This window comes from Alligator sinensis, unplaced genomic scaffold, assembly GCF_000455745.1.
Source record: "Alligator sinensis unplaced genomic scaffold, ASM45574v1 scaffold455_1, whole genome shotgun sequence".
Classification (NCBI taxonomy): Eukaryota; Metazoa; Chordata; order Crocodylia; family Alligatoridae; genus Alligator; species Alligator sinensis.
In genome coordinates this window covers 1,792,745-1,803,342 of record NW_005842142.1, presented here as the reverse complement: position 1 = coordinate 1,803,342, position 10,598 = coordinate 1,792,745, and the positions used below count along the sequence as shown (strand labels likewise).

Sequence of the window (10,598 nt, the reverse complement as noted above, 5' to 3'; positions counted from 1 at the left end):
CACACAACTCTTTTACCCTCATCCCTGCTCTCTCTGTTTGTCTGGGGGTATGAACAGTGTAACATGCTTGAAAATAGGTTATGAGCTTATGAGGTCCAGACACAATGCAAAAGTGCTGCTCTCCAGTCAAATTGTGTTATAGGGGCCCGTGGGGGGAACTGCTCTCAGTCTCTGTCCTTTGTCAGAACAGGGGTACTGGAGCTGCCTCCACCCTAGAGCTGTGGTGAGCTCATCTGGTGCCTGAGGAGGAGAGAGGGCTGGGGGAAAGAGGACAAGTGTATGCTGAGCACAGCAGATAGGGGATGGCGGCAGCATGGGTGAGGGGAAAGGAAGTGCTGAAACTGTTCAGCATCAGCAACAGCAGCTCTGGCAGCAGCCCCATGTCTGGGCTTTCTGGGAGCTTGATGTCCCACTTCCTCCCCCACAACCCCAATTCATACATATTGGGATCAGGGTTCTGCCTGCTCTGACAAAGGCTCCCTGGCAGGGGACGGGCGCCCTGCTTGCCCTCATTACGGGTCAGGCCCACCCCCACTGGAACCACAGAGGTATCCAGGTGCTGGATTTCCACTGCTGCTCCTAGCATTTTGGGGTAAGGGTGGCAGCAGAAGGGGTTTACCTGCCTCAGGCAGGATCTTGGTCTCGTTCATCAGCAGTGACAGCCAGGGGTGGGGGAGTGCCCTGCTCCAGGAGAGTGCCTATAGTCTACTCCACTCCTCGTTCTCCTCCCACATATGTGTATGCATGTGGTGAAGTGAATGGTATACCATGGGATACTGGAGGACCCAGGGGTCCCCTGTGATGCTCCCTACATGTATGGAGCAGTGATGCACTTCAAAATAGTACCCAGTGCTTCCAGCACTTTTGGAACATTTCAAAGGGCTTGTATGTTTGTACAGCTGGCCCTTCAAAATGTTTCAAAGGCATCTGAAACATTTCACTTGTTACTTCTGTCCATACCCATTGGTTACCAAGAGGGCAGAGACTGTTAGAAAGTGATTTGACTTATTTGCTAGCAAAAATTACAGCTCCCAAGGTGGGTACAAAAATATCTGGACTGAATGACTAGCTTTGTTCTACAAATAGTCTCCAGAGATTAGTGCTTGATTATTAATGTACACATATCATATGAGTTACATTAATATTACTTATGGGGGTGCATTACAATCTGCATGCTAAATTGACTAACTGAGATAGAAGAGCTTTAATTTTATTTCACTCCTTTCTCTATAATTCTTAATATTGTCTTGCAGTTTCCTGTCTGGTTTTTCCACCCATCTCCAGGAGGAGAGAAAATTAAATAATCTGCATTGCCCTTACAGATGACACAGGTTACTCTCCCCAGTATTCTGTCCAGGGCTCTTCCCACTCCCCAGATACCTGTATTGGAGGGGGAATAAAGGACCTCTGGTGGCTGTTTTCCTACAATACAGGAAAGGAAGATGATATGCTGCACTCCAGTACTCCCAGTTTTCAGCACCATTAGATGTGCCAAAAATCTAGCCCAGAATTTGCCAGGGGCAACATGTACCCCAGCATGACCTGGTGCCCTCCCTTTTGAAGACACAAATATCTGCAGATACTGTTTTGCACCCCCAGTTAATTGTAACACAATTTGGGTCACTCCCATCCCTGCTTTCCAGATTGTACCTGCAAATCTGACTTGTAGCTTCCAGGGTCTACACGAGGGAGCTGGTGGCAGGGCATTCTCTGCTAGAGGCCCTTGACTGAAACTGATGCCTCTTTCCATAAAAGCTTGAATCTGTTGGCTTTCAGGGGTGTAATATCTAGTCGAACGAAAAAGGCCCCCAGTTTGAAACTAAAAAATGAAGGCACATGCTTGAGCAGCTGGCACTGAAGGGATTGCTTTTTTTCTGTCTGAGAGATCTTGGAAACAGTGATTTGGATGTATACACACCATTATCATTTTCTCCCAGATTGCTTCTTACTCTCTTCAACCAGGCAACTGTCAAATGCTGTACCTGGACACAGTGGAATACAAATACTTCTACACTTTCCTTCCTGCTATTTAAACAGGACTATGCAGGCACCTGATGCAAAGCCTGTGAGGAATACTCTTTCACAGGCAACATCTGGCTACTTGGCCCAGCTCTTTGAGCAACTGGCAGCTTTTAATCAACTCAGAGTCAATCATCTGGTTAGGGTGCCAGAGCAAATGATTCCAAACTAGCATCTGAGTTTATGAATCTCCTTTGATATGAGAACTATGAACTTCATCTGTGCTAACCCAGACACATGCAAACAATTCTTTAAGATCCCTCTGAGCAATAGAGGTGACTTGTTTTTGGTTTGTTTTTTAATAACAGAAAAGTTGTTTACCTACAGTGATGCCCAGGTGCCAATTTTCTGCCTAAGTCATCACATTGATTTTCAAGTCATCCATTGCCAAAATTCATCCCAGTTATATACAAAAAATTGTAATTAGTTAAAGGAGAAGTCATGGTTTTTTCACTTTGTCACAGAGTGCTGGTCACCAACCACTGATATATACTTAAATAAAATGCTTACTGACGACAACACTTAAGAAAAACAATTATATAGGCAAAAATGAAAAAAATGTGACAAATTCCTATTGGACCATTTGGGGTTTTGCATAATTTAGGTTGGTAGAATTTGGTCTACAGGCATTATTTGAAACTGGAGGTATTCACAGATACATACCAACATCCAAACATGGCCACATTAATTGTGTGTTCATATGTCATACTTTGATGCTCAGACTGGAATTTAAGGAAATAAGTTTCAATTTGATGTATGGTAACTAAACAGCAGTGTATTTCCCCGCATGAAAATTCCACGTGTGTGCTTACTTTTTCAAAATGGACACGTGGTGGGTATATTTACACTCCACACTGCCAAGAACCAGGGTAAATCAGATTGTGCAGAACTTCATGCTCCCTTGGTTACATTGCTTCCAGTATCTGAGCTAGCTTTATGAAAGATAATTTGAGGTATTTGTTTTCTATTACAGTCTTCAATGTAGACATATCAGGTGTATACATGTCCTGAAAAAATCAAAGTTGAGTCCCTGTTCATCGCCTTATGATGAAAGATTAGGAAATGGCAAGATTCCCATGTCCCATGGGAACCATGTCATTGCCCACTACTTGGAGATGACTCTTTGCAGAGCATTAGGGAAATTCTGATCCAGTTGTGGATTTGAATTTTGTAATTTGAACATCTTTCAAATACAGACATAGCCAGAGTTTCTAATCCAGATTTGGCTCCTATCTTGTATCCATTTTTTTTTTTAACGTATGTGTCTCTTTCATGCTATCTCCTGACAGGAGGGGCAGAATTTTTATCTGTTCTGGATACACTAAGTATATTCTGTTTAAGCAAAGTACACACTTTTAGTGTAAAAAATGTTTGTGTGTGTTGGGTGTTGGTGGGGAGTGGGGTTAACTAAAATACATCAAGCTTGTTAAGCTATTTTTTTTAATTGTAAAGGTTTTGTGCTTCTGATTTCATTGGCAACAAGATATTATATAGTCATGTATATGAGAAAAGGAGATTGACCCTCCAGAGAAAGACTGGAGTATGGGGCATAGAAGAATCTATGCATAGGAGCTCATCTGCTCATAAAAAAATCTCTATAGAACCAACTGCATTGTGGAACCCAGAATGTTGTGACATTGCAAAAATACTTAGGAGTTGTAACATCAGGAAACTGTGACGTTGATTTTTTGTGTATTCTGTAAGTGATCTGAAGATTTATACATGATTGCCCCAGTAATAATGGGATGATCTTAGACCATCTGGCAACCCAAATGCAAGGCCTTCAGGGATCATTTCTTACTAAAGATGCACATCTAAGTCTCACTAAACAGATCTGCACAGAGAATCACCCAGAAGCTATTCTGCAGCTTGGAAGAGGTGAATTCCACAGATAGAAACTATCGATTATCTGTAGCAGAAAACAAAGTCATATACCACAACTTTTAAGTCAAAATACCTATTAAACAAGGGAACTTAATGATATTATTTCAGTTGAGAGGACAACCTCAAAGATCGCTGCATACTGTGTATATTGGGCATAAGTTATTAATAGTACATCAACCTGGTTGATTTTTATTTAGAGCCATTTGGTAGTAATCCTGAGTTCATTGGGGCATCTAATAATTTGAGAATAAATCATACCTTTCAACACCGTTTAATTTCCATTTATGTTTCCTGGACATCAGTAGTCCACCACCCCATGCTGCCTGAAAAACAAGATACATTATCTTAAAAATCAGGTAACTTTGCATTGCTGACACACATGTATTCAGGTCAATTTGATGTCTGCTCCTTTTCTTTCCAAAGTGGGCTGCATGAAGCTAAATCACAGCTCTGATGGACCTGCAGTCTGTGGGTGGAAACATAATCCATACCAGCACAGTTCTTTTTCTGTTGTTTTTTTCTGGTAGCTTGTAGCTGGAATTATGTAGGTCAAGGTCCATGGACCAGCTAGCATCATCCTCCTGTCCAGCTAATTCCTCTCTCACTAGCACATGGCAGTGCTACACTGGGCCTGCCCTAAGCAGTGGTAGGGAGACAAGTAGGGAAAAAAGACTCACTGAAAGGTCAACTGACCTTTACACTTTTGTGACTGGGAGGAGAATGGCACTGGTGATAGAATGGGATGGGACACAAAACACAGCTGTTTGCCCTGCCTCCCCTCTTGCAGAACTGTGAGAGCTGATCTCCCAGCATGTGCAGGAGAATAAGCCACTGCAAGGACCCCAGTAAGGTAAGCATGTCATCTGGCAAATACCTTCAGCATATGCCCCAGTTACTGGGGCCATTTGGGGGGAAATTATAGTATTATTTGTCTGCAAATTTAGAAAAAAATGTCATTTTGCTCAACTGTCTATTTTGCAGCCTTCTTTCCTTTTCATGCCCTTGTGACAAGGTAGTTTGTAGACTTTCCAGCTGACATAACTGCACCACAAGCGCTTCTGCTATGGCCTCAAACTTGCAACCTCTTGGCTGTCAACCATGTACCTTAGTGCCCATAATACTAGGGTTATCACATGTCTGGGTTTTCCTGGAAGTGCCCTCTTTTTGGGTCCTCCCATCTCTGTTCGTGTGTTTTTTTTAAATATCAACAAATGTCCGGTTTTGCTGTGCTCAGCATCAAAATTTTTCCTGGCACTTCCCGGCTTGTCCTAGCAAGGAGCTGCTTGGGGCTAGGGGGAGTAGGGGGAAGGCAACTGGAGGCAGAGGCATCACATGTGTTTGTGTGCGCCCATGTATGTGGCCAGCATGCAGCCAGGCAGAGTGGTGGGAGCAGCCCCGGCAGCTGGATGCAGGTAAGTCTATGGGAGGTGGGGGTTTTAGGGCCAGGGCTTGGGGAGTGTGCGCATGCATGTGCGTGTGTGTGTGGAGGGGATGGGTGTGTGAGTGGGGCAGGTGCCTGGTGGGATTGGGGGTAGTTGTTTTGGGCACTAGGGCTGTAGTGGGGCAGAGGAGGTGGGGGAAGTGCCTATCCCTCCAGCACGGGAGGGGACAGGGGACTCTTTAGGGGCAGCAGGAAGCTGTATGGCTGGGCTGGTGGCACTGGTGCTGGTGCCTGTGCTCACAGGGGTGGGGCAGCTGGGAGATGCTGCAAGGCTGGGGAGAGCAGGGGGCTGCAGGTCGGTAGTTAGGGACACTGGCAAGGCAGGTGGGGGTGGGCTGTGCCTTGGGAGTGAGGGGCACCAGGAGGGGTGGAAGACTGTGGGCCAGGAGTGTGGGGCACAGACAATGCCAGGGGGCTGCGGGTCAGGAGTGAGGGGCATCAACAAGGACAAGGGGGCTGCACGTTGGGAGTGAGAGGCACAAGCATGGTCTGAGGGGTAGAGTTCTATGGATTGGGAGTGAGGGGCAGCAGCAGGGCTGTGGGGGCTGTGGTTTGGGAGTGAAGGGCAGGGACAGGGCATGGGCATATCACTACCCCACCCCACAATCATGATACCCCTTTCCCCCTCCCCAACAGGTGTCCTCTTTTTTGAAACTGGAAATATGGTAACCCTACACACCACCCCAGCCCCCATTTTTCAGGCAATGGGCCTGAAAATATGTTGGTTTTTTTATTTTAATAATGTCTAGAAATAAGGCATAGATTTTCAAACAAGGGTTTCAAACATCAGTCATGTAAGTTCATGTTCAGGCAATTAAAATCAAATGCCTTTATTTTTAAAGGGTTTCACATGCCCAGTCTGTTCCAGAAGCCTAGGCTTTCTCCAAATCAGTGGAGAATTGATCCCTAGGTGTAGTTTTCATTACAGGAACCAGGTATGTTGTTAGCTGTACAAAATGACACTATATGTGCATGAGTGAATGCATGTTAACACAGGATGTGACCTGAGACTAATACAGTACTTACATCCACGTGCATCCAGATTTTGTATTTCTTGCAGATATCTGCAATAGCAATGAGTGGATCAAATGCACCATACACTGTTGTTCCTGCTGTGGCACTCACTAAGAAAGGAACAAATCCCTATGCAAAGGAGAAAGACATTTTTAAAAGAGAGACTATTCATTGACAAATAAAACCCACCTCCACCTGCAATAGTTTGATTTCCTCCCAAGTAGCCAGAGTGTAGTTGTACAATAAAGTAATTAAAAAAATAAGCTTAATTCCAGTAGCTGCTGTGCTCCTCCAGAGTGAACACATAGGTATCTATATTCCTATGAAAAAATGAGATGCTATTTGGAAATCAGGAACTCGCATGCTATTTTTTTCGCTTCTCTTATTTGATATAGCAGTGATGTTACAGTTTCTGTCTAAAGGTGGCAGCAAACTTCCAAGGTCGGTATTGAGGGTATGCATTGGGAAGAAAAACTTTAGAATGAACAACCCACCTCCTGCCTCTGTCAGAAACAAAAAATGTGTATTCTGTGTTATGCCATGTAAAATTACCTCTATCATAGAGATTCAGTGTACAACAAAAATCTTTGGCAAATTTGGAATTAACCTGTTGGTATATTATGATTCTTTCAATTTCTTTAGCATTCAGAAAGTGCTAGATTATGTACATCAGGTAAAAAGATGCTGTCCCTGCCCCAGGGAGTTTACATTTTAAGGCTCTGATCCTGCAGTCTTGTGCTTCAGCATAACTTTTAATACATGAATAGCTCCACTGAAATCAACAGACACAGTGAGTCAAATTAATTGTGTATTGGGCTAGGGACAGAAATTACACATAAACCAGTTTAAGTAATCATAAACTGGTTTAAACCTGTAAAGAACATAAGTTCAGCGCACATAAACCAGTTTTGAAATGGTTGAAACTAGTTTAAGATAAACCTGCTTGAATGTAGTATTGCACTTAAATGATTTGGGTCAAACTGGTTTATGAAACTTCTGTCCCAGACCCCTTCCTGGTTCAAGTTAAATCACAGTCCCCCAGCATGCTTTCTAGCCCTGGGCTGGGCTGGGCTGGGCTGTCTGCTCCAGCAGAGAAAGGTATGTGTGTGTGGGGAGGGGGGGAGGGACTGTTCTCCCCACCCCACCCCCCGGCCCCCCAGCAAATCCTAGCTGGGGTCTGGGGCCAGGGAGGGGAGTTGCCTTGATGCTAAACTTACTGAAACTTAATGCTAGCTGTGACTGTGGACTACAAATCCCAGAGGCATCTGGAAGCAGGAAGAGAAAGTGATGAGCAACTCTGGAGAGTGCTGCTGCTGTGATTGTGGATTGCAAATCCCAGAGACTTTGGGGGCAGGAGGAAGAGGAAACATATGCAATGCATGCCTCCTGAGGCCGAGGGGGCACGACGATTGTCCACAGGTGGCAATGCAAGCATCAGCAGCAAGGATGGGCTGCAGCGCAGTTGGTGGCGGGGGCGGGGGTCCCTGCGGCTGATCCCTGATGCGGGGGTGGGGGCCAAGCCCGAAAGTGCCAGCTGCACTTCTCAGTGCAGGGGAAGGGGGCACCAGTGATTTTCCTGCCCCCCTGCCCATTGCCTAAGCTGAGAGCGCTTGCTCTCAAGGGGGGCACCAGCGCTCTCAGGGGGTGCACCTGCACTCCTGTGCACCCCATATGTGTTGCCTATGAGAGGAAGCAAACACACAGCCCATAATGGCTACATGCCAGAAAGGCGTGCTCTAGTACCCCCCCAGCTTCTGGCCTGAGCCACTGCAGGCATGTGGCTACATTTCCTGAATCAAAAGTAAATGTGTATCCAGTCGTTTCTCAGTTTAATCTCTGCAGTTTACAGTAACATGCAGAGACTGAATTGATTCATCCTCGGGCTTTTAGACTGTCTGTACTTAGCCTGGGAGTCTAAAGTGCATATGAAAATTACATACAGGAGCTGTATATATGTTTTAACATATAGAACAACATAAGAAAGAGTGACTGATCTTTCTTAAAAGTTCTGAACTACCTGCTGCAAAATGGGATCTAATCGTTTTTTGTTTGTTTTTAACTACATTGACCTTAATGCATTTTCGTATATGAAGAAGCTCAAACTCCATTACTGTTTCTGAAGGCACATGCTAATGCACTTACTTTTTGTTTAGCTTCAAGAATTCTTCTTTCAAGGTCTGATGGGATCATTTTCCCCCTGCAGCAAAAGATGATAAAATATTAGGGCTTTGCTTTTGAAAACAGCCTTTTCTATTGCTTTCCCCCTTAAGTAACAATCCCAGGTAAGGATGAAATTGATACTACTGCACAAGGCCCACTGAAGCCCTTAAATTAAGACCTCATCTGGTGTATAGTCCTTGAACTGGCCTTAGCACAGGGCTGAATGTCAACCTGTGGATTATCACCTAGTTTGCACCAATGTACTGTTGATCATGTGTGAGTCACCCCAAAGCAGACAGGGCATGGCATGGCCCTTCACACAAGCTCTACTTAAAGTACGTGCCCCATTGAGCCTCGGGGTTCAGATGGATTGTAACCATAGAGAATATGCTGGATGTCCTCAGGAGAGTTCTGAATTGAGGGAAAATTCTGAATTTACTGTGGCAACCCAATATTGTCCTCAACTGCAGGCCTTTGAAAGCTGAAGCCCATGATTCTACCTTCCAATGGCCAACTCACAGGATCCCCAATTCAGCTGCAGTGGCCTCAAGCAATGGGACTGGCTGGAAGCTCATAAATGAAGTGGACAGTAGGAGGAAGGTATCTTCCCTCTTCATGAAGTAAAGGTGTGACCACATCACATCTCCACATCCACAGGAGAACACTGGCTTTCATTTGCACTTGAATAAAACAAATTCATCCTTAGTGTAATACTAATGTAATCAATGGAGCTACAGCAGGGAAAACTACTTCATAGCTTGATGTGGTCAACTAATATTAGCTTTGAAACAGGCAGGAAAATAAAGTGTTGGTCCAGGCTAAGTTTATGTACATATTCAAGCCCTTCATGCAGAGAGTATATTGTATTTGAAGTGGATTTAGTATGAGCCATTCACCTGAGATTCAGCCTCTGTGATATAAGCCCTCCAGGCTAATTTGGAAAATCTTGTAAATTCATTAGGTTTGTGATGAAAACACTGCTAATATTTACATATTGAAATGTGGGGCTTTGATTGTTTCAGCTGAGAGTAAGACTATCCAAGAAGAAAGAAAATGTATAACAAGATTAGCATCATGATGGTTCCTTGTTGATTTTTGCAAAGTTTTTTTAATTAATTTTGATTAACCATGTGTATTTATAGAGACCAAATCTTAAAGGACCTTTTCTTAGTACAGCTGGTCATTTGTTTTACTGAAAAAGTGGGTTTTTGTTAAAAAGGAATATTTTCATGAAAAAACTGAAAACCAAAAACTTGAAATGCTTTCCCAAAAAGGTAACAGAATACCAAAATGTGTAAGTTTTTTCATGTTTTTCTCTGAAAAAATCTTCATGTGAACTTTTAATGGAGATGGAAAAGAATGAAAAGTTATAGTGAGAAAAATTGCATTTCTTATGAGCTCTGTGGCAGAAGACCAGAAGACCACCTCTGTCTCTTCCCAAAAACTCTGCTCTGTGACAATTTGGTTAATATGGGCCCTGCAGAGGGCACACATCCCATCTCTTTAGGTAACCTGAGTTGGATACATTCCTGAGGGAGAGGGGAAACCTGCTCCCTCTGCCTATGTGACTGGCATCACATACCTGGGTGAGGGGCTTACGCTCCCTATTGTTCTACGCACTGCCAACCTGACTGGGAGGGGGCTAGAGACCGTGCCAGTCTGCCCAGCAACCAGTGATGAATTTCAAATCGGTTGGCTTGCAGCCAACAGGTGCTGGCCTCCATTGGAACAGGTAAATGAGGTCATAAGGTCTATATAAGTTAAGGACTGCCCAGGAGGAGGGGCAGTAGCCATGATGAAAACTCAAGAGAGAGAAGAGCTGGACCATCTGAAACTTGCTCTCTTTTTTGAAACTCCTGATCAATGAACTATGGCTTGCTACCACCCCCTCCTGCCCCCGTAAGTATGCTGCTACCAACTGTCCCAGATTAGACACGTGTTCAAAAGCTCAGATGGTCTCCTAGCTTCACTTTAGTCCAAGCCCTGCCTTCACAAGAAATCTTCTCCCCTGCATCACTTCTAAGCTCCAGTCTAGCATTGTGCTCTATAAGTTGCCTATTGGCTTTGGAATTTATGAGAC

At 44.3% G+C, this 10,598-nt stretch overlaps 1 protein-coding gene across 1 annotated transcript in view; it reads right to left on the bottom strand.

Annotated features, from left to right (window-relative positions):
• The window catches only part of GAD2 (glutamate decarboxylase 2), a 52,392-nt gene that overhangs the window by 10,137 nt on the left and 31,657 nt on the right, over positions 1-10,598 (bottom strand). The window contains exons 9-11 of the mRNA XM_006025371.1: positions 8,501-8,555; positions 6,371-6,487; positions 4,162-4,226 (exon numbers count right to left, since the gene is read on the bottom strand). Of these exons, the coding sequence (XP_006025433.1) occupies positions 4,162-4,226; positions 6,371-6,487; positions 8,501-8,555 (237 nt within the window). The remainder of the gene's footprint in view (positions 1-4,161; positions 4,227-6,370; positions 6,488-8,500; positions 8,556-10,598) is intronic.